Source organism: Chiloscyllium plagiosum, unplaced genomic scaffold (assembly GCF_037043375.1).
Source record: "Chiloscyllium plagiosum isolate Xiang-an unplaced genomic scaffold, Cpla_swu_hap1 HiC_scaffold_4, whole genome shotgun sequence".
In the NCBI taxonomy this organism is placed as follows: domain Eukaryota; kingdom Metazoa; phylum Chordata; class Chondrichthyes; order Orectolobiformes; family Hemiscylliidae; genus Chiloscyllium; species Chiloscyllium plagiosum.
This window is the reverse complement of record NW_028270142.1, coordinates 128,476,228-128,492,497: the sequence shown is the minus strand read 5'-3', so window position 1 is coordinate 128,492,497 and position 16,270 is coordinate 128,476,228. Positions and strand designations below refer to the sequence as shown.

General features: G+C 39.8%; 1 protein-coding gene across 14 annotated transcripts in view; it reads right to left on the bottom strand.

Annotated features, from left to right (window-relative positions):
• The window catches only part of LOC122548888 (focal adhesion kinase 1), a 511,554-nt gene that overhangs the window by 100,919 nt on the left and 394,365 nt on the right, over positions 1–16,270 (bottom strand). For all 14 annotated transcript variants that reach the window (XM_087986664.1, XM_087986658.1, XM_043687803.2 and 11 more), the window contains 3 exons: positions 15,473–15,573; positions 11,183–11,272; positions 9,338–9,542 (listed from right to left, as the gene is read on the bottom strand). In XM_087986664.1, the coding sequence (XP_087842790.1) occupies positions 9,338–9,542; positions 11,183–11,272; positions 15,473–15,573 (396 nt within the window). The remainder of the gene's footprint in view (positions 1–9,337; positions 9,543–11,182; positions 11,273–15,472; positions 15,574–16,270) is intronic.

Here is a 16,270-nt window from a genome sequence, read left to right as displayed (position 1 = left end):
AGGCACTGAAGCATGTCCAGTGGAGATTCACACGGATGATCCCTGGAATGGCTGAAGATCCAGTGATTGTATAGATAATGCATAGCTTAGAAAGGGTGAATGCTGGGAAGTCGTTTCCATTAGACAGGGAGACTAGGAACCATGGGCACAGTCTGAGAATTAGAGGGGGTCAATTTAGAACAGAAATAAGGAGACATTCCTTCAGCCAGAGAGCGGTGGGCCTGTGGAATTCATCACCATGGAGCACAGTGGAGGCTGGGACGTAATATATCTTCAAGGCAGAGATTGATAAATTCTTAATCTCGCAAGGAATTAAGGGCTATGGGGAGAGTGTGGGTAAGTGGTGTTGAAATGCCCATCAGTCATGATTAAATGGCAGAGTGGACTCGATGGGCCGAATAGCCTTACTTCCACTCCTACGTCTTCTGGTCTTATTTTCCCATATCCATGGGATTCCTCTAGTTTTCTCCCACAGTCCAGGGTGAGTGGACTAGACATGGGAAATGCAGGGTTACAAAGATAGGGTGGGGATCCTCTTCGGAGGGTCGATGCAGACTTGATGGCAAATGGCCTCTTTTTTTTACTCTTAGGAGCAGGAAGGATTCTATGATTCCATAAAATCTTTAGATTCAAAACTCATAAAATTGTTCACAATTGCTACGCACAGGAGGCGGCCATTTGACCCATCATGCCTCCATTGGTTCTATTACCTTGTATTAATCTCCTGCCTTTCCCCATATTTCTGCTCACCATTTCTATCCCTTGAATGCCTCAATTGAATCTGCCTCCACCATATTTCCAGGCAGCATTCACTCAGTGAAAAAGTATTTTTCTCACATCAACTTTGCTTCTTTTGTACATCACTTGAAATTTACACCCTCTCATTCTTGTTTACTTTTAGGAGCAGGACAGTTTATCCCCATCTACTCTGTTCAGCCCAGCAGTGCTTAGTAAAGACAACAATCTTTCCATCAAGGTCAGCAAAATGAAGCAGCTGATCATTGACTTCAGGAGGAGTCTGCATCAATGGTGCTGAGGTGGAGATGGCCCAGAGCATCAAGTTCCTGGGAGTGATGATCACCAACTGTCTGCTCTGGCCCACCCACTTCAACGCGATGGTCAAGAAAGCACAACGATGCCTTTACTTCCTCAGGACACGAAGGAAATTCGGCATGTCCTACCAGTTTTGACAGATACACCTTAGAAAGCATCCTATTTGGATGCATCAAAGCATGGTATGGCAACTGGTCTTCCCAAGACTGCAATAAACGAGAGACAGGCAGAAACACAAACCACTTTATCATGTAAACCAGTATTCCATTCAATGACTTCATCTATACTTCCCGCTGCCTTGGGAAAGTAACCAACGTAACCAAAGGCCTCTCCCACTCTGGTTATATTCTCTTGCACTGGGCAGAAGATATAGAAGTTTGAATACATGTATAAACAGATTCAAGAACAGCTTCTTCCCCCCTTTTATCAGACTTTTGAACAGACCTCAAGTGTTAATGCTGATTTCTCTCTCTGTACCTTCTCTATGGCTGTAACACTCTATTCTGGACTCTGTTCTGCTGCGATCTGCCTGTAGAACACGCAAAATAACACTTTTCACTGTATCTCGGTACGTGATAACAATCAATCAAATCAAATCATGTCAAAATCCTTGGATGCATCTCATCTGGTCCCAATTCTTCTGTCAACTTTAAGTGTGAACAATCTATCCAAGACATCTTCCTTATTAAATTTGAACCTTTCTAGAGTTTCCACATCTGTCACTATGGCCTGGGCAACATCCTCCTCTTTCATGAAGACAGAGGCGAAGTATTCATTTGACACCTCAGCCATGCCATTTGAGTAAATCCCTTTATACTCTCTGATCGGCCCTATTCTTCCTTTAACCATTCTCTTATTGTTTCTGTGGCCATAGAAGAGTTTGAGACTGCCCTTTAAGTTAGATACTAGTCTTTTCTCATTGTTCCTCTTTGCTTTCTTTTTTTGCTTTTTACCTCCCCTCTAAATCTTTGGCGTTCCTGTTGATTCTTAATTGCATTTTCTGCCTTATAGCCTTCATAAGCACTTCTCCTTTTCAATGTTAACTTTTATCTTCTTTGTCATCCAGGGAACCCTGGATTTATTCGTCTTACCTTTTCCATTAGAAGGAATAAACCTAACTGTACCCAAACGATCTGCTCTTCGAAGGTAGTCTATTGTGGAGATAGCATTTTTCTCACCAAACTCTTGTTCCAATCAATCTTGCTCAGCTCTGTTCTTGCCCTATTAACGTCAGCTGTCTGCCAGATGAGTTCTCTTTCTCTGGATTGTTGCATGGCATTCTCCATTCTGAACCTATGATCCAATGATCACTGTCTCCTAAATATTCCTGTACTGAGACTTGATCCACTTGGACCATTTCATTTCCAAGGACCAACAATACATCCTCCCTTGGTGGATTAGATACATCCTGCTGTCGGAAACACTCCCGATACAATCCAGGAACACTTGCCCCTCAATGCCCTTTCCAGTATCAGTATCCTAATATATATGTGCTTAAATGAAGACCCTCATTATAACTTCTCTATAGTGTTGGCATTTCTTTGCAGATTCGTTCATCTATATCCTTTCCATTGGTTGGTGGTCTATATGTAATGCACCCTTTTTATTCCATAGGTCTCGCCAAATTGACTCTGTCCTTGAATTCTCTGCAGATTTTTTTTCCATATCGGCAATGCTCTCAGCATCTGTAACTCCCCAGTCTTAATTACTCTACACCATGCATTTACATTAACTCTGTTACGGATTTTTTTTTTGGTTTCACCCTGTGGCTTCACCTTATAATGCTGGCTACATCCCTGAGTATTTTGCAAGGCTTAGTGATAACCTCTACTATTTTTTTTATTGGTACTCCCTTGTCAAATTAGTTTAAAGCTACCTAAATGCCAAATTTCATTAAAACAAATTTTCTAAGTTGAATTTGCACAAGCAGGAATAAAGTGTGACATTGGAAAAGCACAGCAAGTCAGGTAGCATCTGAGGAGCATGACAGTCGACACTTCGGGGATAGGTTCTTCATCAGGAATGCTGGCTATATCCCTGATTATTTTGCAAGGCTTGGTGATAGTCTCTATGACATTCCTGAAGAAGGGTGTATGCCTGAAATGTTGACTCTCCTGCTCCTCAGATGCTGCCTGACCTGCTGTACTTTTTCCAGCGCCACACTTTTTGACTCTGAAACCCAGCATCTGCAGTGCTCACTTTCTCCAGGAATAATATTACTTCATTTTCTCTTTCAAAATATGTTGTATCACTTTCTATTCAACTGGCACTCTTAATAAGATCCTGAGATACAGTTTCTAATTATTCTGAAATTTGTTCCTGTGGGGTCACACACTAGAGCTTACTCTTTTAGTTGAACAATTTACCTAAAATATAACTCATGCTCATCACTGCATTCAGCAACTCCATCATTTCACATCAGTTCAAAACTATTCAAAAGTTCCTTCGAAATATCTGTGCAGTTTTTTTTGATCACCATTCAGTCCTCTCAAGGGTTTCACCTCACTTCTAACAAACTTTCTTACTTATAAAATACTTTACTGTTCCTTTAATGTGTAAAGCAATTCTCATAATTTTCAGTTTTCTCAACCCAATCACAGTCTCATGCACTTCAAGCTTCAAGGGGTCCCAAACATACCATTGGCTGGAATATGCTATTTACAAAGGAGTGAAAGTTCCACAATCATCCCATTTGAGGATCTATAAGGAAATGATGCGGGCTTTTTAAACAAAATGCCTGACTATTTATCAGAGAGTAGACTAAGGCTGCAAGGTAGCACAAAGCAATCAGCTATGCTTGAAAGGGACAGAGAATGCTGCAGAAACTCAACTCGATTCTGGCAGCATCTAGCAGACCTGCTGAGTTTCTCCAGCATTTTCAATGTTTGTTTCAGGTTTTCAGCATCCACAGTACTTTGCTTTTATTCGATCTATAGTTGATACTGATAATCATGACACAGGATTCACTCTCCTGACCAGGAAGTTGTGTGTTTTCAGGCAAGGGAGTAAATCAAAAATATGTGCAGCAGTGAAATTCGTATACCTAATGAAAGGCCCAGGATAACCAAATAATCAGACCAGAGTGGGATTAAAGGAAGTGCAATGTTTTGACTCTACCCAGACAGGAATATAAACAGAGAGCTCAAACGTCTAAAAACAGTTCAAAGTTAACTTCATTTCAAACATTGAAACATTTGTCATTCACTTTTATAAAGATCACTTAGAGGGATAAATATGATGTAAAAGATAAGTTCACACCACAAGATGAGATCAGCTTAGCATATTACCTACTGAAGGGAAAGATGCATGCACCACCTCCACTTTAGCTTGATCAGTTAGTCCCTCAGGGACAGAGTCAGAAGTCACACACCACCAGGTTATAGTCCAATATGTTTATGTGAAATCACAAGGTTTTGGTGCACTACTTCTTTTTCAGGCGACATTCACCTAATGAAGGAGCAGTGCTCCAAAAGCTTGGTGATTTCAAATAAACCTGTTGGACTATAATCTGGTGTCATGGGACTTCTGACTTTATCCACACTGGCAACTCCACCTCAGGGAAAGGGTAAAGCAAAGTCTATGTGCAAAATATCTACTCTCCATCAACGACCAGAGTTGGTGCTTATGGGGATGAACATTTCCTTCCCAGAGGATGCACATGGTGAAAATTATGTATTGTTACCTGCTTGACATTTATAAAAACTATAATAATCTATCAATAGGGGTTAATGATCGTCACGACAGAGCCTTAACAATGTCCAACAGCTGATCGATGCCTAGTTAGTTTATTCCTTGAGAGCACATCCTTCTAAATACCAACAGAATGACACAAAACAACACATGGTATATTCCAGTCAGGTAGAGAACAATGACCACTCTGTTTGAACCCCAATACCTTATCTTGCTTACTTATATATCTGACAGGATCTTTATGGATAAAAGATCTGCTGTGGGAGTAGCTAGTGACATGAAGATTTAAGGTGATTAGGAAGAGGGTTACAGGGGACATACGAGCAAAATGGTTTTCATCCAGAGGGTGGTGGGTGACTGGAATTTGTTACTTGGTTTCATGGTTTTCGCAGCAAGCCTCAACATCCAGAAAAGGTACTTGAATCTGCAGCTGTAACCTTCGAGGATACGAAAAAAGTATCGGAGCTGAGTGGAATAGCAGCAGGATGGCTAGATCTTTTTTTGTAGTCAGCACACATGCGATGGGCTGAAAGGGCACTTTGTGTTATAACTTTTTTATGGTTCTATGGAAACCAGAAGGCACAAAAGAAGAATTAAACAGGAGAGTACTAAATAACCCTATCATTTTAAAGATACTGCTCTCTGATCTACCACTAAATCTAGCAGCAGTTTATTAATAATCAACATACAAGCAAACCTAAATCATTGAAAGTAATATCTTAACTGAGTAATAACTAAAACTATGATTTGATTCAGTTCAATTTCCTTTACAGAAGATTGCCAGTTAAGATTTACTTCAATAAATATGACAGAATACATTTTCCAGTGAGTCAGCGATCAAATTGCTTTGGCATATTCTGAGAGCATGCAAAAAAAAGGCCATTCAAACATGAAGAGCAGAATGTTATAGGTTAGATAGGGCAGCATGGTGGCACAGTGGTTAGCACTGCTGCCTCACAGCGCCAGAGACCCGGGTTCAATTCCCGCCTCAGGCGACTGTCTGTGTGGAGTTTGCACATTCTCCCCGTGTCTGCGTAGGTTTTCTCCGGGTACTCCAGTTTCCTCCCACAGTCCAAAAATGTGCAGGTTAGGTGAATTGGCCATGCTAAATTGCCAGTAGTGTTAGGTGCAAGGGTAAATGTAGGGAATGGGTCTGGGTGTGTGTGCTTCGGCGGGTCGGTGTGGACTTGTTGGGCCGAAGGGCCTGTTTCCACACTGTAAGTAATCTAAGATGCAGGGTTTATAGAAGCTAAGCTGAATCAGAATTATAGGTAATATTTGTTAAAAGAATGCAATTGTCACAGTGTGAAATTCTGTTTATGTGAAGCAACCCTCTTCTGTGATGGTCAATGCCAAACAACCAAAGTAAGCTAAATGGTTAATGCTTTTTGAAATAAGAACTTTTTGACTCTTCACAACTTCAAGATATTTATACTTAAGCTATAAACGTAGAGGTGTGGAGTGCAGCAGAGATTTTTAATTGCACGTATTTACGTCAGCATAGAGATTCATTATGGGACTGTTAACATATGGAATTGGAGGCACCTATTGACATGGGCAGAGAAGCCATTAGGAATCAAGAGTGAAGACAGTATGCTGATGTTGTCAGAACATGACTACTGGTGTTCCCAAGGAACCTGTACTTCAATGTTTTATATTGATTCCTTCCTTCAAATCACTTATGGAGAGCCATCTACTCATGTTGGCCATGACAGTAAGTGAAGTGGCACAGTAAATAGTACACATAAAAGCAGAGTTGCGAAGAAAAGTTGATAGATTAAGTAAATGGACAAAACCGTGACAATAGGGTTAAATGAGGAGATGTATAGAGTCATCCATTTCAGATGTTTATCCATCTTCTTCTCAAAATGATTAACTGACACAGCATTGCGCGCTTTTGCTAAATTCCTGTTCCACATATGCATCACTCTTCAGATTTTGATCAAGTCTCAGTTAATGCTGTCTAGTCTTTGCATCAACTTGTTTTGTGATCATAGACCAAGTTAATTAGCTTATGAATGTTTTAAAAATAAATCTGGATTATTTTCCACTCATTTCAGTGATTCCTTTTTTATAGATAAGATAAATTAGATCAGAGATCACTGCCCTTGTCTAAACTATCTTTGAATCATCGGTGGGAACAATTTTGAACTTTGCAGCCCTGATAAAAACCTGGCAGACCACATTACCAGCCTTTGAGAGTTTGCCCTTTGTTCTTCCATTGATTTCAATTGGATGGAAATTGGAAGGTTTAACAACAGATGGTCTCGATACTTTTCCTTTTGTACTTGTTCCATTAAACTTCCATTCTCGTTTCTGGCTTCAAATTACCCCCATTTATCAATATTAAAATCCAACTCCATTCACAAGCCACATATTGTTACCAATTGTTTGCTTATTTGAAAGCAGCTGTATGACAATAAATTGTACTTTCGGCTCAAATGATGCTTTTTAAGGGGAAATATATTCTATCAATAACACTGATCCACATAGAGTAACTGTATTATTACACTAAAATGTTATTCAATGAACAAATGAAGGGGAAAGGCAGAGTTATGACCCAAGTTAATTTGATAATCACTTCATGATGAGTAGAACCTGTTAAGATAATCAACTGAAACTAATTTCATTTAGGGATATGGGTTTCTCACTTAATTATTCTGTAACATGAAAGCAATACAAGGATAGAACTTAAACGTCTTTCTGGAATTGTGACAAGCTCTCCTTACAGCGCCATAAATACAATATTTAAATAATAAAATTGGTAAATAAGTGCTTTTTGTCTTTAATTATATAGAAGCAATTGAATACTTTCAGGTCCTGATAACATTTCAAGAATAAAATACTGATTGCTATCTGTTTATTGCTTTAAAGTACGAATACAGGTCGTTCTTCTATACCGTGCAGTTCGTTAATGCAAATTCACTGAAACATGACTGATGAATTGGGGATACTGCTTCTAAAGTGCAAAGTTTTAAAGCATGTATTGAATATAATGCGATTCCAGTCCCATTAGTTTAAATAATGCCGCTATTATGCGATTTTCTTATAACATGGAATTGAAGGAGAACGAAAATACCGCAATGTAGCAGAATTGACTGTACTCTGTAGTTATATTTTTAAATCTACACCACTTACATTTGTATGTTTGCCAAATAATAAAAGTTTGAAGTTTCAACTTATCGGGTTCTACAAGTTGATGGTATGAAGCACGACATTACAAAGTAATTTTTCATTAAATTTTTCCTGAGTCTCCATTAGCTTATTTAGCTTGTAGCTCATTGGTTAAACACAAATATTAAGACAGAGAATGACATTCTAATGAAAGGAATTCACAATATAAACAGTTGATTTGAACAGAAATGTGTTTTGTTCCTCTTATTCAATTTAGACCACAAAATAAAATGAAGGACAGTGAATCCTGGAAATCTGAAACAAAATTAAAATTACTGGAGAAACTCAGCATATTTGGCAACATCTGTGGAGAGAAAGCACAGCTAACATTTTGAGTCTTAAGGCTCCCTGGTCTTGAAAAGTTAACTTTGTTTTTCTCTCCACAGGTGCTGCCAGACCTGCTGAATTTCTCTAGCAATTTCTGTTTTTTTGCATTTAGATCATGGTGTCTGCTCTTTTTTTTAAGATTACTTTGTTTTTAGATTACTTACAGTGTGGAAACAGGCCCTTCGGCCCAACAAGTCCACACCGACCCACCGAAGCGCAACCTACCCAGACCCATTCCCCTACATTTACCCCTTCACCTAACACTACGGGCAATTTAGCGTGGCCAATTCACCTAACCTGCACATTTTTGGGCTGTGGGAGGAAACTGGAGCAGACACGGGGAGAATGTGCAAACTCCACACAGAGAGTCACCTGAGGCGGGAATTGAACCCGGGTCTCTGGCGCTGTGAGGCAGCAGTGCTAACCACTGTGCCACTGTGCCACCCACAGTGCTTGCTCCTCTTCAATGTACAATTTTTAGAGCATCACTCATTACAGAAGGGCACAAAATGTGAAACCGCTAAAAACATTTACAGAACAGTAACAAGATCAGGCCCACTGACTTTTAATACCCACTGCTTCATTAGTGCCTGAATTGCATAGTGTTTCACTCCATATAATAAATGAGTAGCAATTTTATATGAATTTCAACATACAGAATGCGCATTTACAATATACCTTTCATTATCTCAGGGCATCCCAAAGCATTTAAACAACTAATGGAGCATTTTAAAGTCACTGTAGTAACCGAAGTAGATGCAAAAGCTCATTTACTCACAGTAGTTTTTAACAAAAAATGAATGTGACAACAGCCAAATAATATGTATTTATTGATGCTGGGTGAGCGAATAATTGATGGACAAGACTCCAGGAGAAGCTCCCTGCTGTTCTTTGAAAAATGTTAAGAGGAGATTTTGCATCAATCTGAGGTGGTGGATGAGACCTTGGCGTAAAATGGTAACTGAGGGCAGCACTCCCTCATTATTACAATAACGATTCTTCACGATCACTGGTTTTAATTTCAAAAGGATGTCAAATCATAACTTTGTTTTGTTAAAAATTTAATCAAAAGAAAACAAGAATTTCTTCCTACCTGAGCTGTTGTTTCAGTTCATTGAAACGTGGTCTTCTGCTAGGATCATATGCCCAGCATTTCGTCATGAGACTGTAGAGTGTTGGAGGGCAATTTGGAGGCATTGGCAACCGCTCACCATTTTCTATTCTACCAATTACATCATTATTTTTTACTCCTTGAAATGGTTTCACTCCATACATTAGAATTTCCCACATACAAACACCTAAAACATTAGAACAAACATAAAGAGTAGAAAATATTTTAATTTAAATACTAAAAAAGTGCTTTCATTACATCAGGTCGACTACAGAATTGGGCAAACTGCCCATGTCTTATGTGGCTGAACTAAAGCTGACAAGATTGGATTGAACCTAATTATTTAGCCACAGATAACAGTGGCTTAACCTTCCAAGGAGGTGCAATCATAGTCAGATTGCTACTTTGCTCCTTTTAACATGCCTTGCCTAGAAATTCTGCGTATCAGGACCGAATTTCCCATTTGGACTGAGAAATATAGCGTATATTAGATGTAAGAGCAGCACAGAGTCAGTATGGAGGATACGCTGCACCCATTTTTTTAAAGCAGTAACTTCTGTACACCAAAGTTTTAACATCCCAAACCTCTGTGAGAAGCTGCAGAGAGAATGTAAATGAGCAAGTAGGGTGACAAGTGGCTGGTGGTGAAAGGGCAGAATAGGTTGGGTTTAGAATCAGGAGTTGTTGGGTTGGCTGGGGAAGATGGGGTAATAAAGAGGTGTTGGACCATGGCAGGTATAGGTATGGAGTTTTGCTGAGGATGGAGGGTGTATGTATTTATCAGATCAAGGAATTGGGGTCAGGCCAGGGCAGTGTCTGGGCGTCTGGAGCTCAGTAGGGAATCGGAAAGAAGCCAGTTTTATAGTGACAGCAGTTGTGATTTCTATAATTATTGCTGATTAACTATTCAGGAGAGTGAGCTGGAATGCTGCAATGTCTGCGACTCAGAGTCAGAGTTCTAGAATTTTGTGGTGATTTTAAATTGGGAGCAGCAGAGGAGCAGGGGCCAATGGAATTCAGCATGCACAGGGTGGCAGATAAACAGCAACGAGAGCTGTATGAACACATGCAGCTGTTTTGAATGAGTTAATCCAATATAGGATGGAATCAACTGGCCTGGAATGAAATCAGGGACTTTTTTGAAACTCGAAAGATTGTAAAAATCCGTAACTACCAAAAGAAGATGCTGGTCAATTGAAACTCTTAAGCTAATATGATTAAACTTTGGTTATATATCAATTGCGGGAAATATGGACAAAATTGAAGTGCTGATCAGCCACAGACTAAATAAATGGTTGAACAGCCTCTAAATGTTTCTAATAGAACAACAGTTTGCGAGGACAGAGGATTTTCCAGGTGGATCTTCAACAGAAAAGGAAGAGTTTGATAAAGGTGTCCATTTTAAAAGGGAACAGGTCAGTGCCTTAGAACAATAAACGAATGGAAACTAGAAAGTGTTTTTGAATGGTCAGCTACTTAATGTGGATTGGATCAATGTGAGTAGGTACTCAATCTAATGGATGATGAGCTCTGACAGGGATGAACTGTGAAATCAAGAAATCACTTAAGTTCAGGGCTTGGGCTAGAATGAGGATTCATGCTAAGGAAGGTTTGCTGGGCAAGGGATTAAATTCAGTTTATTATCAAGTGCAAAACCATAGAGACAAGTGTAAAAAGCAACTCAATATTAATGATGACGTAGTCTGCGATTTGCTGGCGCTTCATCTTAGAATAGAGCGTGCAAAAGAAGAGCGAGTTCAAAGGAGGCAACTGTATTTCATTTAAACAGCAGCATGATTTACGTGAATGGAGTTAAAACAAACTTACCAAACATCCATACGTCACTAGCTGAGGTAAACCGGCGGAAGTTGATCGATTCAGGAGCCATCCATTTGATGGGCAACTTCCCTTTCGAGGCTGTCAAGATAAAGATGAAAGCTCATAAACTGTATCATTTATGCTGTAGTTTCTGTATCCAATCCTGCTCATTAATTACACAATTTTGAATCTGGCCCTCAGAAAGCAAGGTAGTGCAATCCATGTGCACAATAAATGGAATGAGGTTCTGCTCAGAGTGCAATTGTAAAAATGCATTTGTAATGAGTTGGTCACAACATCAGTTTTGCCAAGTTAAGTTCGCTGCCTGTTTCTGCTCACACAAGTCAAAACATAAAATCTACACTGAACAAGTGTAACTGAGAAGCAGAGAATGCAATTGATTATTGACTGGAATAGGTGTACAAGTAGCATAGTAGTTTTATTACTAACTGGGTGAGTAATCTAGAAGTCTGGACTAACAATTCAGAGACAAGAGTTCAAAATCAATTGCACAAAAGCAATTAGGAAATTTAGATTAGAGTCATAGAGATGTACGTTGAAACTTTATTGCTGGAACAGCACAGCAGGTCAGGCAGCATCCAGGGAACAGGAGATTCGACGTTTCGGGCACAGGCCCTTCTTCAGGAATGAAGAAGGGCCTGTGCCCGAAACGTCGAATCTCCTGTTCCCTGGATGCTGCCTGACCTGCTGTGCTGTTCCAGCAATAAAGTTTCAACTTTGATCTCCAGCATCTGCAGACCTCACTTTCTCCTCATAGAGATGTACAGCATGGAAACAGACCCTTCGGCCCAATCCGTCCATGCCGACCAGATATCCCAACCCAATCTAGTGCCACCTGCCAACACCCTGCCCATATCCCTCCAAACCCTTCCTATTCATATACCCATCCAAATGCCTCTTAAATGTTGCAATTGTACCAGCCTTCATCACATCCTCTAGCAGCTCATTCCATACACGTACCACCCTCTGCGTGAAAAAATTGCCCCTTAAGTCTCTTTTATACCTTTCCCCTCTCACCCTAAACCTAAGCCCTCTAGTTCTGGACTCCCTGACCCCAGGGAAAAGACTTTGCCTATTTATCATCTCCATGCCCCTCATAATTTTGTAAACCTCTATAAGGTCACCCCTCAGCCTCCAATGCTCCGGGGAAAACAGCCCCAGTCTGTTCAGCTTCTCCCTGTAGCTCAGATTATCCAACCCTGGCAACATCCTTGTAAATCTTTTCTGAACCCAATCAAGTTTCACAACATCTTTCCGATAGGAAGGAGACCAGAATTGCATGCAATATTCAGACAGTGGCCTAACCAATGTCCTGTTCAGCCACAACATGACCTCCCAACTCCTGTACTCTGACCAGTAAAGGAACGCCTTCTTCACTATCCTATCTACCTGCGACTCCACTTTCAAGGAGCTATGAACCTGCACTCCAAGGTCTCTTTGTTCAGCAACACTCCCTAGGACCTTACCATTTAGTGTACAAGTCCTGCTAAAATTTGCTTTCCCAAAATGCAGCACCTCGCATTTATCTGAATTAAACTCCATCTGCCACTTCTCAGCCCATTGGCCCATCTGGTCCAGATCCTGTTGTATTCGGAGGTAACCCTCTTTGCTGTCCACTACCCCTCCAATTTTGGTGTCATCTGCAAACTTACTTACTGTACCTCTTATGTTCGCATCCAAATCATTTATGTAAATGACAAAAAGTAGAGGACCCAGCACCGATCCTTGTGAGACTTCACTGGTCACAGGCCTCCAGTCTGAAAAACAACCCTCCACCACCACTCTGTCTCTACCTTTGAGCCAGTTCTGTATCCAAATGGCTAGTTCTCCCTGTATTCCATGAGATCTAACCTTGCTAATCAGTTTCCCATGGGGAACCTTGTCGAACGCCTTACTGAAGTCCATATAGATCACATCTACTGCTCTGCCCTCATCAATCCTCTTTGTTACTTCATCAAAAAACTCAATCAAGTTTGTGAGACATGATTTCCCACGCACAAAACCATGCTGACTAACCCTAATCAGTCCTTGCCTTTCCAAATACATGTATATCCTGTCCCTCAGGATTACCTCCAACAACTTGCCCACCACCGAGGTCAGGCTCATTGGTCTATAGTTCCCTGGCTTGTCCTTACCACCGTTCTTAAACAGTGGCACCACGTTTGCCAACCTCCACTCTTCTGGCACCTCACCTGTGACTATCGATGATACAAATATCTCAGCAAGGGGCCCAGCAATCACGTCTCTGGCTTCCCACAGAGTTCTCAGGTACACCTGATCAGGTCCTGGGGATTTATCCACCTTTATGCGTTTCAAGACATCCAGCACTTCGTCCTCTGTAATCTGGACATTTTGCAAGATGTCACCATCTATTTCCCTACAGTCTATATCTTCCATATCCTGTTCCACAGTAAATACTGATGCAAAATATTCATTTAGTATCTCCCCCATTTTCTGTGGTTCCACACAAAGGCCGCCTTGCTGATCTTTGAGGGGCCCTATTCTCTCCCTAGTTACCCTTTTGTCCTTAATATATTTGTAAAACCCCTTTGGATTCTCCTTAATTCTATTTGCCAAAGCTATCTCATGTCCCCGTTTTTCCCTCCTGATTTGAAATAAATGTATAATTTTTAAAAATAAGTTCATGGGTGTGACTATCACTGGTTAGACCAGCATTTACTGTTCATTCTAATTGCTCAAGAAAGTGGTGATGACCGGGCTTCTTGAAACACTGGAGTCCTTGGGGTGTAGGGACATACTCCCTTGTAAGAGAGTGGCAGGGCTTAGATGCTGTTTCACACAAGGAACAACGATTAAGTTCCAAGTTATGTTGCTGTGAGATTTAGAAAGGAACTTGCACGTTGTGACATTCCTATGCAGCTGCTGCCCTTGTCCTTGTAGATGTCTGGAATCTGTCGAAGAAGCCTTGATTAGTTGTTGCAGTGCATTTTGTAGATAGCACACAACTGCTACTGTATATCAGTAGTGAAGGGAGTGATTGTTCAACATGGTGGATGGTATCAGGAGTCAATTCCACTCTATTTCTTCTTAGACCAGATGAGACTCAGGTTTGTTATAAGTTTATTCATGCATGCACGGGTGAAGTACACATCAAGAAAATAGCACACAACTCAAACCTTCATAACAAGATCAAAGATTTTATATGATTCTTAGAGATAACAAGTTTTCAGTGGACTATTTCTAAAAGTAATAGCTGTTCAATTAAAGCCTTACACACTTTTCACCTTTATCTCTGTCCAACCCCAGTTGCATACCTGGTATGCAAGGTCACAGATTTCCTTCCTGAAAGGAGATTAGTCATTCTATTTGATCTGGCCTGGCCAAGATCTGATATCAGACCCACAGCATTGTATTTGACTGTTGAACATCCTCTGATAACAGCCCAGCAAGCCACTCAGCTGTATTCAAGAAGATAGCTCACCAGCATTTTTTGAAGGGCAAATAGGAATGTGCAATAACTGCTGGTATAGCCTGTATGCTCACATTTCACAAAAGAATTTTAAAAATGACCAAAGAGGATTCAAGACAACTGAAAAAAGTATTGAAAAAATGGTGCAGTTAGAAGAAACAGAATAATCAAAGATTTCAATTGACTGCTGATGACAAATCTTATGTACCAATGATCAATTAACTGAATTTGAACGCACTTAAAACAGATATGACAAACAGACCTGCATAAAGCTTTAAGTGACTGGTCAGGGTCATAATGATGGATTAACATGCCCACAGCTTTTTGTGCACCTTAAATCCTTATCATATGTGACAGATACCCCCAAAGGGGTATAGCTGGCATAAATGTGCCACATCAACCTGCAGATGCAGTCAATTACTTAGAGTAGCTTCTGAATCGATGTAAAAGATTGCAGAACATCACAATGGTTATAAACACAACTCACTCAAATGTTACTTTTAACATTTCCAGTGGACAATAATTACTTAGGAGGATCACACGCAAAGGCTGTGGATTACTATTGTATTAACGATCAACAGGACATATTCATTGTTGAATGTTCATTTTCTATGGATGGGAAATGTATTCTATGTAAGATTATTGTTCAGGCATTTCAAATAAATGGGAACAGATTCTGTGGCACCAACAATAAAATCCAATAGCTTTACAATTTGCTATGTCAAGAATTCAACTGATACCAAAACACATCACATATTGGATTCCTTGCAAGCACAGACAATCAGAACATTATTTTCCAGAGTTTGCCTATCCAAATTTTATAGCTTTGTATTAACTCTGATCCCTACCTTTGTAGTAAGTGCTGTCTTCCATGTATCTCGATAAACCAAAGTCTCCTAACTTCACACAGTCTAATGACGACACTAAGACATTTCTGGCAGCAATATCCCTGTAGGAATAAAAAGTACAGATTAAAATACTAATACTAAGCCTTTGAAGACAAAGTGCTGATTTGGTCAGATAAATCCTTTTCAAGTCTTTCAAATAGAAGGACCATTCATATTATGATTTTCACTGAATAATGATATTTTTTCCATTAAATTGCTTTTCATACACAAGTTTCTTCATGTATGTAAATTTGAAAGTGTTTCATCAACCAAACCGTCCAGAATTTACTGGATATAATTTGCTGCAATGCCACTCAATTTAACACAAGCCTTAATCTCAGCAAAGTATTTTTGATTTTTGCTTTAAATTCTTTCCTACTGCTCAGAAGCCACTGATCCCACAGTCCATGGGCAGATTCCGCCTTCCATTTTTATGATGTCAAGTTTATCCGCTTTCATTTATGACAGCTATGGGTGTCTACCAGCGCCACTAAATGTCTTCTTGTTACTTATCATTGAATATTACAAAATAATCCATTAACAATTTTATTTACAATAGATTATACACCAGAAAAGTAGTGTGATCCATCCAAAGAATTGATTACAATTCATCCAATTCCAGCATTAGTAACAATAAATTGCTCTAAGTGGTGTACTTTTGCTATATAGTCTTTATTAATATGCCTCAGTGAATGAATTTCACTACTTTAATTTTCATAATCAGAAGAATTCTTACAAATGTGCTTTTTGGAAACACTT